This window comes from Protopterus annectens, chromosome 1.part1 (assembly GCF_019279795.1).
Source record: "Protopterus annectens isolate FY-2018-M chromosome 1.part1, PAN1.0, whole genome shotgun sequence".
In the NCBI taxonomy this organism is placed as follows: Eukaryota; Metazoa; Chordata; order Ceratodontiformes; family Protopteridae; genus Protopterus; species Protopterus annectens.
Window position 1 is genome coordinate 1,972,051,630 of NC_056726.1, and position 17,827 is coordinate 1,972,069,456.

The following is a 17,827-nucleotide window of genomic DNA, read 5'->3' on the forward strand; positions in this document are numbered from 1 at the left end:
CTGATTCAATGATTTGCACAGTCGCACAGTAACAGCTCATAGCCTTAATCTTCTAGCAAGAACAGTTGATAAGGTGAGTACATACATTATTTAAAATATATAAAGCTTCTCAGAACATTAATTTTGCTCTGTTGACAGTGTTGCATGCATAACTGTGAAGAGAGTCCAGTTTCTTCCTATGTTTTGGCTTCACATGGCAACCCAGACGAAACAGCCATTTTGGTGTACACCGTATTAAGTTTGCACTTGAGATAAAATCGTGTACCATAGGTTCCTATGTAGTACTTCCAGTGAGTCCTCTGATTGTAATGACTTCAGAATTTTAATTTTATAGACTTGGGTAGATAATGTAAATTTTTTTTAAATTATGCATATAATATGCCAGTATTCAAAAATGTCAAGATTATTTTTTTGTCTGTTTCATTAAGGCCTAACATGGTGATCCATGTATGTGATGAAGCAAAAAATCTGAAGCAGGACTTTGTTTGCCCACGAGATCTTTTGGTCACTGAGATGAAGTACTTTGCTGAATATTTGTCTGTGGATCCTCAGCGTTATGAGGAAGTTGACATATCGGTTCACTGTGATGTTCAAATATTTGACTGGCTAATACGATATGTTAAAAGGAATTCTGAGAAGAATGAAAAACCCAGATTAGGTAAGGTGCCCCAAAATTCTGGTAATCATCACTATTGTATATTAAAATTAAGAATATTAAAATGCCATAAAGAATTAGAGTGAGTGATGCCTGTCTAATGACATACAAAAATCCATCTCATGGAAGCAATATTACACCTGAAGATGCATATTCATTGTGCATGTTATTTAATAGGAAAGGATGTTGAAAGGATCACGTCATTTGTCTTAGCAAGTTGGATGGTGTACAGCAAAATGGTAATGTTGTGTTTTATCGTTCTGAATTTAAGGATGGTCTTATGTATGTCTTCAAACTGTGTTAACATATTCTGTTGCTGTTCATTATAACCTGGAGTTCATTTGGGCAGGTCCTTCAGTGATGCAGCCAGCCTGAATGATGAATTCAGGTGGCATCTGTCAACAGAACTACAATGTTTGAGGGCAATTTAGTAATTCAAAGAATAGCTAACTTCTTCAGAAACAAATAATTAGGATATACTTTCATAAGCTGATAAATTCAAGAACAGTTTTCAGGCGAAAGACCAACTAGGAACACTGATTCTATCAAATCTGGATCATATACTGAATATCTAGACTGTGTATCTAGATTAACTTTAAATGATTTATGAGAGTTGCACTATATGGTATACAGTGGTAATTTATCCCATAACTTTGAGATTCTTAATCCTGTGAAAGATTCTCAGTCTAGTTCTGAACGGCTTTACATGACGTTTCATATCACTTTCCTAAGAGATATTTTACTGTGATATAGATCTATGTTGAATATTGTTTGTAAGGTTTCTCCAGGTTTAATTTCTGCAAATCTTTTGGGTTTCTAATACCACATTTGGAATGGACCCCATTCCCAAGTCAGGATTCAGTTAAAGTCCATAATCTTAGTATTGTTTCAATCTTTGTTGGCCAAAAGTGCTCTTCTCAGTACCTGTAATGTGCCCAGAATTGAATCCTTTAATTCATATAGAGTTGCATGTATTGGTAGCAAATTTTTTATTAGAACTGTTGCTCCTGCTACTATTGGTACCGTCTGGGTATCCTCCTTCCCACATTGCTGTCATTTCTGCCTGCAAATCCTGGCATTTTATGGCTTTATATCTCACTGTACGCAAGTCTGTCGTCATTGAGCATAGCAATTTCAACAATCAATGCTACTTTTTCAATGTTTTCATGAACTACTATATCTAGTTTTGTCACAACAGTTTTTTTCTACTGTTGGTAATGGGTGATCCCATGTGATATAAAGTTCATCATTCACTTGTAAGATTTCAGTATGAACCACTTTATATGCCAAAAGAAGTTTTCTGCAGTGAAGCTTATATAAATTTAAGTACCTGCACCTGTCAGAATAATGTAAATTAAGCAATGGTAAATTCTGTTTTGTAAATCTCCTTTGCATAGACTCCGTACTTTATTTGCTCCTTCGTATGTTGACAGAACTGTTGTACTTTAAAATTAGTCTTGTATATAATTTGTATAAGGCTGTAAGATAGTTACTATCCTTTGTTGCAAGGGTCTTTAACAAAATTCTAAGTTGATGTTCTTCATCTCACATTGCTGCAGTCCTTACATATGGGTAGTCCGCTGTCCTCGGTCGGCCCGAATACCAAAGTATTAGGCTGACGTCGGTCATGGGCGCTCAGATCTGACATCATAGCGTCAGGGTATAAAAGCGCATGACCGACGTCATATCCTCAGTCTTTTTTGCCGCATGGTCCGATGCAGAAGCAGCGTTGCAAGTGCCGTTCGGCGTTCTGAAATTTTCGTATTCTGAGTTTCAGACCGAAACCAAGTTGGGCTAAGTACCCCGTTGGGGAATATTTTTGTTTTTTCTTGCCTCGGTTAATTCCGGATGTCAGAAAAAGTGAATAATTGTATTTCTTGTGGGAAACAGATACCGCAGAGGGATTATCACTCTCTTTGCATTCCTTGTTTGGGACCGGACCACGACGTAGTCGGGTGTCGGTTTTGTGCTAGGTTTAATAAGCGCACTATAAAAAGAAGGTTAGATTATGCTAGGTTAGTCTTTGGTAAGCGGTGTAATTATAATATGCCGTCGGATCCTCCGACGCCCGCTTCCACGAAGCGCAAAGACAAATCCTTGAAACCTAGACAGGTTGATTCGTCCGTTTCGGACGCCGGTCCTGCAGAAGCTACAGTGGAGCAGGTGGATCCGGCTGAAGTTTCTGTTGAGTCTCAGGGGAAACTTTGATTTTGCAGGATGTGGCCTCACAGGAGTCAGGTCAAGCTGAAGGGGCCTCTCAGGTTACTGTTCTCCCTTCTATGCCTAAGGTGGTTAGGCCTTCTGCTACTATTTCTAAGGCTTCTTCTAAGGGTAGGTCTGTTTTGCCTTCCTCTGGTGTCCCTCCAGGTACTTCAGGGTCTGTGCCTAAAAAGCACATGCTTAAAATGGCAGAAGATTTGATTACTTTAATTAGAGGTTCTATGCCCCCTCCTGATAAGAGGCCCAGGGTGGAGCCAGAGTTGGAAAGTTTGGATCAGGCCTCAGACGACTCAGACTCTTCTGCTGAAGATATTCAAGATTTTCCCCTTATTCGATTCTGATGCAGAGGATTCCACTCCTTCTGCTTCTCCTCCAGAGGATTTTTCATTTTCAGAAACTCTGCATTCCATGAGGGAGCATTTTAAGTGGGAAGGACAGGATTTCTCTGATTCACGAAAGAGGCTTAGGGAATTCTTGTTTTTACCACAGCATAGACCCTTGGCTATACCTCCTGTTTTGGATGTTGTTCAAGATGTTTTCTCGGAGGCTTCCCTTAATCCAGATTCTTTGCCTCCTGCGCCAGTTAAACCGGACAGGTATTACAGGGTGCCTGAGGCTCATAAATATCTGTATGAGTCCTAGGGCGGACCCAGAGACTATTAGTCAGGGGCCTAAGGGTGTTAGAGCTTCTGTTGTAAAGAATCCGGTTCCTCTAGATAAGGAAGCTAGAGCTTTGGATAGATGGGGTAAGAAGGTGTATACCTCTTCTACTTTAGCAATGAGGGCTTTAAATTGCCAGTTTCATATGTTGAAGTATCAGAATTTCCTCCTTTCTCAGCTAAAATCTAAAGTGGATGCTTTGGCAGAGGGCATAGAGTGTAAAGAATTGCAGGATTTAGTACATGTCTCTGAACAGGTGGGTAAGCATTCTTTGCAGTGTGGTTTTGATGCTGTACAGGCCTCTTCTAGGGTGGCTGCCACTGGATCAGTTCTTCGTAGGCACGCCTGGCTTAAGGATCAGAATTTGTCTGAGCATGTTAAAACTAGAATTCTGGATGCCCCTTTACAGTCTGAAGTTTTGTTTGGTCCCCCTGTGGAGTCGGTTTTGAAGAAAATGGAAGACAAGGCTTAAGTCTATGCAGACTGTTAAAGATTTTTTGCAGGTGCAACCTCCGAAGTTTAGTAGAAATTGGCCTACTAAGGGGTGGACCTACCTTCTTCTGATTCTCAGTCTAGGGGTAGATCTAGACGTGGCAGGGGCAGAGCTCACAGTACATTCAGGCCTAGAACTTGGAGTTCACCTGCACAATCTGCAGGTGAGGGCAGGGGCCAGTCCTTTCGTAAACAGGCCCAATGACCTGCATTTTCAGCTGCCAGATTCTTCTTCCCTGGCAGCTCCTTTGGGAGGAAAATTAGCACTCTTCAAGCAAAACTGACTTTTAGTCACGCAGGACAAATGGGTATTGGACATTATAAACCGAGGCTACAAGTTCTATTTCCATACATTGCCTCCTTTCAAAGGCATGCCAGACGTTCCTCCTCGGCAAAGGATAGAGGCTCACAAGCAGATTTCTTTACTTCTTCAAATAGGAGCTATACAGCCAGTTCCTCTGTCAGAAGTGGGACTAGGATTTTATTCTCGCCTGTTTCTAGTACCAAAGAAAGGGAACACGTGGGGACCAATTTTGGATTTATCTATCCTCAACACTTATCTGGACATTCCAAAGTTCAAAATGCTGACGTTACAACAGCTTTTACCTCTGTTGGGAAAAGATCACTGGATGGTAACTCTGGATCTCAAAGAGGCTTATCTTCATGTTCCTATCAGGCCCAGTTGCAGGAGGTACCTGCGCTTTCGGGCTGGAAATTTACATTATCAGTTCTCTGCATTGCCCTTTGGCTTATCTACTGCGCCCAGAGTGTTCACAAAGGTTCTGGCTCCAGTGATAGCCTTTTTCAGGTTAAAAGGAATACAGATTTATCCTTATTTGGACGATTGCCTGATTATTGCACAACACAAAGACGAACTTCTGCATCATCTACAGTATGTGATGGTAGTGTTAAGATGCCTAGGGTATTCTGTGAACGAAACAAAGTCCAGTCTAGTACCCTCTCAGGACATGTGCTTTCTGGGTGTGAGACTGAATACAGCTTCCCAGATGGCCTTTTGACCCGGACAAACAAAGAAGCCTTTCTCTTTATTTCCATCAAATGTCTCTACAGTCCAGGCTGACTGCAAAGACAGTCCTTCAAGCCTTGGGGTTCATGGCATCTTGTATTCTGGTGCTTCCCAATGCCAAACTGCATATGAGGAAGCTTCAATGGTATCTCAAAAATGTATGGACACAACACTGCCAAGATCTAGACACTGTCATTCAGATAATACCTTGCATTCAGAAAGAATTTTTGTGGTGGGCTCAGGAATGTCACCTAAACAAAGGGACTCTCTGTGACCCGACCAGAGGCGAGTCAGATTCTAACGACAGATGCCTCGGACAAGGCTTGGGGAGCACACCTCAATGGAAAATGGGTGCAAGACACGTGGCCTGTCAGACTTCAACATTTGCATATCAACTTGAAGGAGATGTTAGCAGTCCAATTTGCATTGATGGCTTTCAAGGATTTACTTCACCCAGGACAGGTGTTGATTCAAACAGACAACACTACTGTCATGTGGTACATCAACAAGCAAGGGGGAACCCATTCGTACCCTCTTTGCAGGCAAGCGATGATTTTGTGGGAGACTGCTCTCAGTTTACACCTCAATCTTCAGGCAAGGTTTCTACCAGGAGCACAGAACTCCTTAGCGGATGTGTTGAGCAGACAAATTGTGGATCCTCACGAGTGGAAACTGGATCCTCATGTGTTTCAAAAGTTGACAGTGTTATGGGGGACTCCAGACATAGATCTGTTCGCTTCCCCACTAAATTACCAGTTGCCAAAGTTTTGCACAAAAATGTTTCATCCCACAGCTTGGAAGGTGGATGCTCTGTCATTCAGTTGGAACAATCTTCATGTCTATGCCTTTCCACCTCTGCCTCTCATTCCCAAGGTACTCCTGAAGGCCAGAATAGACAAGCCATCCATGATTCTGATAGCGCCGGATTGGCCTCGACAGCACTGGTACCCACTACTGAGGAGTTTGGTACGGGAGCCTCCATGGCCTCTGCCTTTGATTCCGCATCTTTTGTCTCAGGAGGGCAATCACTTCCTCAATGTCAAGATTCAGTCTCTGCATCTCACAGCCTGGCATATTCTGTTTTAGACCCTGGAGGGTCTCAGCTTCCACAACAAGTTTTGAATGTTATTTTGGAGGCCAGAAGGCCTAGTACAAGGAAAGTTTACGCTGATAAATGGAGATTTTTTCTTTGGAGCAAAGCGAAGGACTTTGATGTTTCCAAGCCTGATTTAAGTGTTTCTCTTCAATATCTTACTGAGTTATTGGACAAGGGTTTGTCTTTCTCCTCGATAAAGGTTCATGCTGCAGCCATTTCTGCTCACTATGACTGTGACCCTCCTTTATTTTCCCTCCCTTTGTTTAAGCAATTTCTTAGAGGGGCAAAGAACATAAGACCCCCACGTAGAGCTCCTACTCCTGCTTGGAATCTCAATTTTGTGTTGGAAAAGCTTACTCTACAACCTTTTGAGCCTGCAGCTACTGCCGAGTTAAAGTATTTATCATGGAAGACTGCTTTTTTGTTGGCCATTACCTCTGCAAGAAGGGTTTCTGAATTACAGGCCCTTATGGCAGTGGAACCTTTCCTGATTTTTCATAAGGATAGGGTATCTTTGCGTACTAATCCTTCCTTTATGCCTAAAGTGATTTCTAGTGTGGCCTTGAACCAAACTATTCATTTGCCTACTTTTTATGCAAACCCTCAAAATAAAGGGGAGAAGATTTTGCATACTTTGGATATTCACAGGCAGTTACATTATTATTTGAGCAGAACCAAGGGGTTCAGGCAGTCTCAGCAGTTGTTTGTTTCTTTTGCTTTGGGTTCTCAGGGAAAACCTGTTTCAAAACAAACTATTTCTAAATGGATTGGGTTTTGTATTTCTTTCTGTTATTCCCATCATGGTAAGGAGATTCTGGCTGGAATCAGACCTCATTCCACTAGAGCTACTGCCACTTCTACTGCCTTTCTAAGGGGGGTAGCTACAAAAGATATTTTGGAAGCAGCCACTTGGAGTTCAGTACATACTTTTTCCAAGCATTACCACCTTCCTCTTTATTCTAAGTCTAGGGCTGGATTTGCCACTGCTATATTACAGGGCATTTTAGCAGCCCCTAATGCTTTATGATTTTGCCATCCTCCCTTTACCTCTGCTTTGGGATTCTACCCATATGTAAGGACTGCAGCAATGTGAGACGAAGAACATAGTACAGTTTTGTACCTACCATAAATGTAGATGTTCGAAGATCCACATTGCTGCAGTCCAATTTACCCACCCTCCTTCCTCTCTGTAGTTTGGCATGGTTATATGGTTTGGGTGATGGTTGTTGTTGGGCATGTTTTTGGGAGGCATCCTGTTTTTGGGCTGTGGCCTTTCTTTTTAGGGCCTTCTGACATCTGGGGCAAGAAAAGACTGAGGATATGACGTCGGTCATGCGCTTTTATACCCTGACGCTATGATGTCAGATCTGAGCGCCCATGACCGACGTCAGCCTAATACTTTGGTATTCGGGCCGACCGAGGACAGCGGACTACCCATATGTAAGGACTGCAGCAATGTGGATCTTCGAACATCTACATTTATGGTAGGTACAAAACTGTACTTTTCACGGGTTAACATTACCAATGATTATACCTTCCTGAAGACATCTTAAGGTAAAACAGCTGTCTTCAGAGAAATTGGATATCTAATTTTAGGTGTGCTAAAGTACATCGCTTGGCATTTGTCCATACTGAATTTGAAACAGGCCAAGAGCAGAGTTCTGATATGTAGAAGTTAATTAATTCAAACATTGTTATTATTAGAGATAGCAAAGCTTACCTTTAGGTCATCTGCATATTTGCTTATCCAGTAAAATTTATTTTTTGGAGTAGTGGCAAACACTGTGTTAAACGAGGTATAACCAAATAATGATCACTGAGGAAGACCCACTTTCACTGTAAAGTACTCAGATAATTGCTTCCATGTACTACTACAGATCCATCTTCTGTTTTATTTATGTGGCAGTATATGATGACTCCACCCTTATTTGCTCAGCTACATCTCCTACAGATTTATGGTCTGCTACCCAGTCCACCTTTAATACTATAGAAAACTGGCTCTCTGAACGTTGATTGATACTAAATCCCAAAAAACTAAAATGCTGTTATTCTCACTAACACAAAGGTCTGCTGCTTTTACCTTTACCATAAATGCAAATGATGGCACAATAATCTCCCCTGACCCATCTACAAAGCTATTAGGTGTCATTATTGATAATAACCTAAAATTCAACCTACATGTAAGCCAATCGATCAAAGCCTTCAATAAAAAACTAGGGTCAATGTACAGAATAAAAGCCTTCCTAACCCCTCCAGCCAAAATTGCCATAGCTCACACTCATCTACTTTGAGTACTTCTATATGCATCCTCTCTAATCTAAACAAGACTGTACTTAATAGACTGTCAACCTGTTATAATCACATTGCCAGGTTTGCCACTGGCCTGCCTTTTAGGACACACCACTGCATCAGTCTTAACCAGCTTGGGTGGCTTGAACTTCCCAGTCTAATCCAATATAACCTTCTGATTATGGCTAATAAAATCCTTTATAATCCGGATAATACTCCGGCACTTAAAAGTCTTATCACCCCCTATAACAATCCGCAACTACTTCGATCCTTGAACAGACTACTAATTCATACAATCAAAATTAGCAATGCAGCCTGTGATTCCCTCTTTGCAAACTCTGCAGTCATTAGAGCCTGGAACTCACTTCCAGCTGATATTACTTTGCTGTCCTCCCTAGGCCAATTTAAAACTAGACTCAAAGAACATCTGGCACTAAACTGGCTTTGCCACTGCAACAAGCCTGGCTAACTCTCATCAAGAATGTGAAAAATCTATTAATCAAATTACTGTTGAATTTACCCGACTGTTACCAGGGTGTAACTCTAACCTGTTGAACTTGTCTGTTCATGTTTCCTTATGTATTCTTTGTCAATACCATAGTTATAATATGTTTTAATTATTTTTATTGCATCTGTTTACCTTGGAGCTTTTCTCCCCAGACCTCCGCTGAAAATGGACATGAATCCAGTCGGACTATCTCGGTCAACAAATATAAAATAAATAAATAAAAATTATAGCATTTAAAAAACTGTGCAAGATAGAAATGTTACACCTGATGGTAGGCCAATTTCTGAAGCATATATTTGTTCTTAAAATTCTATTAGATTTGATAATGTTGATTTTTTCCTTTATAACAGCTATACTGGGGAGAAGTCTTGGGCTTTAAAATGGTTTATTTCTAATAATTTTGACACTGCAGCATTTGGATTATTTGCTCAAGACTGATGTCAGGCTGATTGGTTGGTCTGTAATTTTCAGTCTGATAACTATTGCCTTTCTAATATAGCTCCCATTCAATTGATGTTTCAGAACGTTGACTTGCTAAAATTGACAACTGTCTGAAAAACTGACTTCATTTTAATGCAGGAAGACTATTTTTACTGAGATTGTGGGACAGTGGGAGTAGGGGCATTTGGTATATACAATTAGCAGTAGGTATTTGCTGTTTCTTTAATCCTCGATGTTTCAGAATTTTGAATTTCGTCTCAGTGTTCTGAAGCACCGATCTTATCAAGTGAGTTTTTCCAAATTCATGGCCCCAAGCCTTTAAGGACTGGTGAAATTAATTCTCTGTTACTGTGTAACAACATCATTGGGAGATTGATTTTGCTTTAATACAATGTAGTGCCTGAGTGACATAACACTACTGTAAGGGCAGAGGTTTTTGCTCAGAATATCATACCATAGAATGTTGTTTCTATTATTAAAAATAGTATTACCTCCAGTAACTAAATATTGATTGAATGCATTGGCAATTGCCATGGGATTACAAAGTAGACTATTGTTATCTTTCAAGATACAGATTGTGTGTTGGTCTTATTTTTCTATCTACATATTTGTAATAATTGTTCTTATTGTTTTTATCTTCTGATTTATTTTCATATTCTTAACATCTGTAAGCTTTAATTTTAGGTCCTTATTAATTTAAACTTTTTGTTGCATTTGTTGGGTTGTTTTTTTGTGTGTGTCAAAAATGTTTCTTTTTGTTGTAAAATGTTAAACATCGACTACAGTTTAGTTCAGTTTAGTTCAGGAAGACTATTTTTACTGAGATTGGGACACAGTGGGACCAGGGACATTTGTGCTGTCCATGTATAAAATTTGCCTTATTTCAACTATACAGTTGATCTTATATTTGCTGTGAACTGGGCCTCACAAGGTATTTTGCACTCCATTCCTCACCTGATTTTTGAATTGGATTTTGTGTGAACTGTTTTTAAAGGACTGGATCATCTTTGTAATGTTTTATCATGTTCATGGGAAGTTTGTAGGTTATTTCACATGCTGATTGTGTCAAGTTTTTACTTTTATCTATCTGTAGGCATCTATTAATTTCATTTATCTGTGGATTTTTCCTGTAATCTTAAGCCATTTTACTATGCTAATCTATAAGCCATCTTAAGCGTGTCTGTTCTAGACAAATGTTATTACTGATCTTGTGTACTTTTGTCTTGTCAAGTCTACCAGTTAAGGTTTTCCAGTTGTGCAGACATCACCATATTTTGCGCAATCATCAAGGTGGGCATAGGAGCCAGTTTGTGAGCCTCCCCAGGACAAATACTGTCTCTGTATTGGGGTGTTCATTTCCCTGAGCGTAACTGTAAGGGGGTCTTGTCTCATGACAGTACCCTGGGTCTCTTGAAATCATCAAGGGCAGCTAGTAGGGACCCTCTTTTCTCTATCTCACCCCAAAAGCTGTATTGTTATGCTCTGTTCATTTGCACTAAACATGGTAGTTAATTTAGTGTCAATAGCAGAGAATTAGCTTGATGAGAATCTTGGTCCACATTTGGCTACTTCTGTTCCATATGGAATCTTGGTAAAACACATCCCCAACGCTACCCCTTCTAGGGCAGTGATTTTGGTGTGCAGTAACAGGGTCAGACTGAAAAGTGAACACTAGACATCTTCTCCTCTTGAACATGCCCTAGTTGCAGGAACAGGTTACAGGTTTCTCTTCATTTACTGTCCATGAGATTGCCTGGGGATATTTCTTCAGGAGTTCACAGATTTCCTTATTGACGTATTGGGCCATCAGTCTATTATGGTTCAATATGTGAGATGATGAAGATGAATCATTGTCTCTTGCCAATGACTTCAGTTTTATTATGAAGGGTTTTGCTTTGCTCAGGTCATTACTTCTGCGATACTTAAGCTTGGACATGTACTGGATTTGGTCTCCTTGACGCTAGTGGTGGAGCCAGTCTTGTGGTCAGACTACTTCATTGTTCACTTCGAGTTAGCTCTGCTTAATTTGAGACATCCCAACCTTCAACCAAGGGAAGTGCTCAATCTATGATCACTGATGATATGTTTTCTTGTGCTCTCCCTTTGTTACAATTGGATGGTGGTGCTGATTCTGTGCAAGTCTTGATGGAGGTGTGTAATAGTTCCATCTGCCATGCCTTGGACACCTCAGCCAGAAGTCTTGTCTTGTTTGCTGTGTCTCTACAAAGATATATGAACTTTGATTATTCTCTTCGTACCATACATAAAGCTGGGCACAGGTTGGAGCATCTTTGGCATCAGGCTGGCCCTTGGAGTGACAAGCTTGAGCTTGATGGGTGTTGGCGACTTCCCCCCAGAAATATGGAATATCGTTCAATGGAAATCTCCCCAACAGCTAATCAACCAGCTGCATGCTTTTAGGTGGTGGGGAGGCTGTACAGCTCAAGTTGCTTGGCCACCAGAAGAGATTTGTCCACTGCTGAGTGTGAGCTGTTGCTACATTTTTTTCACTGATAAGATAGCTTCCATTATGTCTGCTCTCTCTCTGACTGACACCAAGGTTAATGCAGTGTGCCCTCCTATTAACTTAGAGTTTTTGTTCTTTCTTCCATATTTTCATGACTTCACTGCCATTGTTGAGTGTGCAACCAACAACTTGCAGACTAGATCCTTCTCTATTTAGACTGGTTCCTGCAGCCTTGATGGATTTGGTCCAATAATTGTATAGGATCCTGTATTATCTTTGATGGAAGGGATTTCTCTCTTTGCCTTGAAAGAAGCTCTGGTAATCCAAACATCAGGAAACCATCTATTGATACAGGTAACTTAAATAATTGCTCTCAAATAATTGCTCTCAATCTGTACTTTACCATTTTTAGGTAAATATATTGAGAACGTTGTTTGCAGGCAGCTTGAAACCTTTCAGCCAAGCTTTCATATGCACCATAGAACTAAAACTGCATTATGTAGAATAGTTTAACTCCTTATGGTGAGATACCAGAGGCACTATACAGTGCTGATCCTCCTGGATCTGTCTTTTGCTTTTTCCACTATGACTCTTGCTATCTTAATAGAGCATTTACACTCTATCTGGAATTTCATAGACTGTTCTTGACTGGTTTTCAACTTATCAAACCATACATATGGGATCTATTCTGAAATCATCTTACTATCTTGATTGTGGGATTCTGTATGTTTTTTGGGCCCTCTCTTTTCAGTGCGTCCATTTTGAGGTATAATGAGGGGAAAAGATTTACTGTGTACCATGGTTATGTAGATGACACCCAGATTTATTTCTCTTTAAACTTCACTCCTACTCCTTGAACATTTTTCTGCATGTATTTTTCCCCACAATGTTTTTTGGGCCCCCTTTTTTCAGTGCGTCCATTTTGAGGTATAATGAGGGAAAAAGATTTGCTGTGTACCATGGTTATGTAGATGACACCCAGATTTATTTCTCTTTAAACTTCACTCCTACTCCTTGAACATTTTTCTGCATGTATTTTTCCCACAATTTCCATTTATTTATATGTAACTTGTTCCTTCCCTTTTCTAAAGATCCCTGTTTTAGTTTGTGTTTCTTTTTTTATAATGTTCAGTACTTTGAATACAGTTGGTTTTAGACTTTGATTTTCATTTTCTAGTAATTGCTTTTTTACAGACAATAAAATTAAACTTAAGACCTTACTATGGCTAGGTAATTCAAATCCTTTGTCCCAGTTCAAAAGATTTTCTGTTGGTTATAGCCATTTGCTTACCCAATATCTCTGACAGAGTACTTTGTAGGGAATTTTAAAATCTGCCAACTTATTACTATCCCAAAACATATGTTCCCATTTGCCTCTTTCTTCCCCATCACACCTCCAACATTTGCTATCTACCTGAGGAAGAATTCTTGGAATTCTGTTTAGTGTACAAAAATAACTATACAAACACTTTAAAGGAAAGATCCTAACCTTCTGGACTTTGTTGCATACTTGAGAGTTGCACATATGTCCTTCCATTGGTCTCTTGTAAATTGCTTGTTTGGTCTCTTTCCTTAATCTTTTCTAATCTCCTCTGATTCTTAATAGTTATCATGCAGTATCCACGTATATGTCCTATATTCAACTAAATACTCCACCATAGCTGGTCTTTCACTTAAAGATTCCCCTATCCCTTTCTCAGTCTGTAGCCTGCAGTCCAAATATCAACTTGGCCTCATCCCACTGATACCTTTCCCTCTCTAGTTATTTGCTCCCAATAGCTTGGTGCCATTGCCAGTTTTCTTCAGAAATTCTAGTCCCCTCTTACCTATTTTCTTCATCCCTAGTTGCAGTCATCTCTAATGGTGAAATTTAATTTCTCCATTCTTGTGTTGGCTTACTTCTTAAACTACTTTATGCTACTTTATGAATATAATATTCTTTATGGTTATTCTCCTTAAAGATCTGCAGCTAAACTCTCAAGCTATTTCTTAACCCCCCACTTTGTCATTCTCTCTATTTTGAATTGTACCATCTACTTTGTTATTTATATGAACTTTAACTGTGTAGCTCTAAAATACCATTCAAATCAGGTAATCCTAAACCACCTCCTTCTGTTGGAAGAATTAAGCTTATCCCAATAACTCTTGGTCTTTTCCCTCCAGATAAATTCATCCAGTTCTTTATTATTATTATCCACAGCTTCTCCTTTGGTATATAAAACTAAAGGGACTAAAAGCATTTTCGCTGCTCATGTCTTACTATCCAGCATCTATAAAAAGAGCTTACATTTTCTCAGTTTTTGTATTATCTTTTGTTTAGTCACTTCCTACATATCATAACTAACATAATAGTAGCCTTTTTAATCCATACTCAAAATTTATCTTATGTCTGCATAAATATGAGTATTGATAAACCAATTTATGTATGTGTACATAATTCATTGCTATAGACTTTTATTGATTTTTCATTCATTTTAAATCCTGAAAAGACCTGAAACTTATCCTCAAATATTCTAGAACACGGAGATGTCCTTTACTGAATTTATCAGGTACAAGATGATGTCTGCAAATATAGCCAGCTTTTCTTGATTACCATACCAATGATATCTTTGCATTTCTGAATCTATTATTTACTTTGTCGGCTACTCTAAATATAAAGCATTTAACAAAGGAAAAAGAGGGCACCCCTGCTTGGTTCTTCAGTTCAAACACATTATTTTTTTTCAGAAAGGAGCCCTCCTACTTTAATTTTTACCTTCATTCCCTCCTATATCCCCCTAAATAACCTTATAGTATAAGGGAATTCAAATAAAATTGCAGTCTACTCTGTCAGGTGCTTTCCCTGCATTAAGATCCAGTAAAAACAGCATTATTTTCTTAACTTCTACTTCCCTCTGGATCATAATTGTTCTTTTTAATGTAGCCAAATGCTATAGATTTTGGAAACACCTGTGCCATTCTAGTAGCTAGTATAGACATAAACATTTATAATTATGGTTTAAAATTGAAATTCAGGACCTCAAACAGATTTTTCCCCATCCCTGTGTTTCAAACAAATTATCCTTTGTCTTCCTTTCTGCAGAGACAATAGAAGCATGCCTTAAGAAATCTTACAAAAGGACGTTTTTCAGACAACACTCCATTCAGGATTCTAGGAGTCTGAAGCCCTCTTTTCTTGACAAATCTGCTTCTATTTGATGTTTATCTTTTCCTGTTTGTTGGACAGATTACTTTTTCTGTCTGGTTATCTCTGCCCTACCCCAGCTGGCATCAGATTGCCACAAATGCCCAGGTTCTTTTCATAATACAAAAAGGTTACTTCATGGTTTGGAAATGCCTTCTGCCATTTTCAGCCTTTTCAGGGGTTCGTCAGCTTCCATTTTGCCCATGTCCTAATTTTCCTCTACTTCTTCTGGACCTTTTGTGCTCAAAGAACTACTCGGCTTGTTCAACCCCCCCCCCACCCCCACCGACAGCCACAGGGTTTTATTCCAGGATGATTCTGGCTCCCAGGAATGAGAGCTGTTAGGGACCATTTCTGTACATCTCCTACCCCCAACCTTTTCTGACTGTCCCCTCTGTTAAAATGTTCTCTCCAGTCCCTGTTCCCCTTGCTGCTTCCACAGGCCTGTCTTGTCAGGATTCTTATTGTCACATTCATGTTTACCCTGTCTTCAGGACATTTTTACAGTTTTCTGATTCTTCCTCACATTATCAGTTCTCTACTCTGCTTTTTGGCCTTTTTACTCTGAGTCTTCACCAAATCTCTGGCTCTGGTCATAGCTTACTGCATACTCTGTTATATCCAGTTTTTTCCCTATCTGGATGACCACCTCATTCGAGCTCCTTCCCATAAACTTCTTCAGAATCTTGACTTTGTCATGTTTCCAATATACTTTTGAATCCTGACTTTGTCATGACACTGTCATGTTTCTGCTGTAAAGTGTGTGGCTTACTCTTGGTCTCAAAATGTTATGATTCCTTCTGTGGATTAAGGTTTCCTGGGGTCCAAGATTTAGACCTTGCCTATGATGGCTTTTATTTCTCCTCCCAAGGTCACCTGCTTGACAACTTTCTACCAGTTTTTCTTTTTTTTCAAGTGGTGTGTGCAGGAGAGATTCTTTGGGCTCTGGGATTCATGGCTTTCATTATTCCTGTGGTTCATTTTTCCAGACTCTACATGAGCAAGCTTCAGTCGTTTCTAAAGACAGTCTGGCTTCAACATTATCGTCCTCTAGAGTTTCTCATTCCTCTCTTGCCTTGTCTCAAACAGGAAGTTCTGTGGTGGACAAACTGGATATCTCTGAATCCAGGCCTACCTTTTCAAGCTCTTTTCCTCATTCAGGAGCTGTATACAGATACCTCAGATCTGGGATGAGGATCATATTCAAACAATATCGGAGTCCAGGGAATGTAGTCTCCCATACAACTGGAGGGCAACATCAATATCAAAGAAAGAGGGCTTGCTTTTATCTTCAAAGCTTTTATTCCCTTTGGGTTCCAGGTTCTCTCCTACACCACTGCAGTATGGTACATGAACAAACAAGCAGGCACATGAACAAACACGCAGGAACAAAATCATACCTTTTTTGCATACTAGCTCTTCTGGTTTGAGAATTTGCGATCCACCATCATCTTCTCATTCAGGCAGTTTACCTTTGCTCAGAGCACAGTCTTGTTGTAGACAACCTGACCAGGTCCAGGGAAGATTTTCATGAATGGATACTGCATGGAAAGGGCTTTTTGGACATTATCTGCTAGAAGGGTGCTTCTCAAGCAGATCTGTTTGCCTACCCTCTGAACAGGCAACTTTCCAGGTTCTGGATACAACAGGATACTAATGTGTAGGACTCCAAACATAGAAAACAGCCACTGATATAATCCTTTATTGTAGCGCCTCGGTAAAAACACCTTCATGGAATAAAACACATACAAAATAGCCATCCTTGTATAGCACCTTCTTAATTACTGCCAATTTATCAATTATCTCATAAAATACTGACTTTCATGGTGGTTTTGGGAGTGTCACACACTTGCCAGCTTTAGACTGGCGCTAAAAGTGTATCTAGTTGATTTCTTGTGATGATTATGTACAATGTCTTATGACTTTTATGCTTTGGTTTTTGTTTTACTTTGTTAAATTTAAATTGAATTGCTGTTTTGATTGTTATAGCACCTTACTACACTTTAACATCCTATGGGGAACTTGAGGGGGAGGAGTGTTGGCCTTTTTTCATGGGATCATAGGAGGTTACTAGGCTGGTTCAAGCAGGCAGTAAAATCAGCCCTTATTGTCTCTGTTCAAGAGGCACACAGAACCCCTGGGGTGACGTTCTAGTTGCCCATCCAGTTGTCCAAACTGCACTTAAATAGGGCCAAAGAGGGGCTTTGTTTAACATGAATAGGAAGCTTGTTCCAAAGGTGGGGCAACCTCTGTGAGACAAATCTGTCCCTCCAGCAAGTTCTGTTGATGTCACAAACCAGGTTAAGGTCCTTTGAGCAAGTAACCTGTGTGCCATTTGACTTGCAAATTTGCAGTATTTGCATTAAAGCTGGGTCAGAGATTGTTCTATATGCAAGGCACAGGTAGTCTCTGAGCAGGCTGTATGACACACAGAGTAAAGTGCCAATGATTTCAGTCTCTCCGCATAAGACAGATCTTGAAGACCCTGAATTTTCTTCATAAGGAACCTTTGTGGTCTCTTCAATTGCTGCAGATGTTTGGAAGGGAACATACCAGAGGGAATGTTTTACTCTTATTATAGACCTGATGAGGGAAGAGTACAGGGTCCTTCTCATTTCAAAGCAGATTCCTGGTGACCCTAATTTTAAAGCTTTTTAATTGTTCACCATAAACAGAATTAACTACTACTTTGTAGACAGCTACTAACTCTCCTTCCAGTGTCCCTCAGATCAAGATAGCAGTCTTAATTCCATAACTGATTTCCCTAAAAACCGTAATACATTTATTT

The 17,827-nt window shown here is 39.8% G+C and overlaps 1 protein-coding gene across 1 annotated transcript in view; it reads left to right on the plus strand.

Moving 5' to 3' along the window:
* Positions 1-433: 433 nt before the first annotated feature.
* LOC122813118 (uncharacterized protein KIAA1841-like) overlaps positions 434-17,827 on the plus strand; it is a 1,352,705-nt gene continuing 1,335,311 nt past the window's right edge. The window contains exon 1 of the mRNA XM_044085254.1: positions 434-658. Coding sequence (XP_043941189.1) covers positions 436-658 — 223 coding nt within the window. The 5' untranslated portion in view covers positions 434-435. The remainder of the gene's footprint in view (positions 659-17,827) is intronic.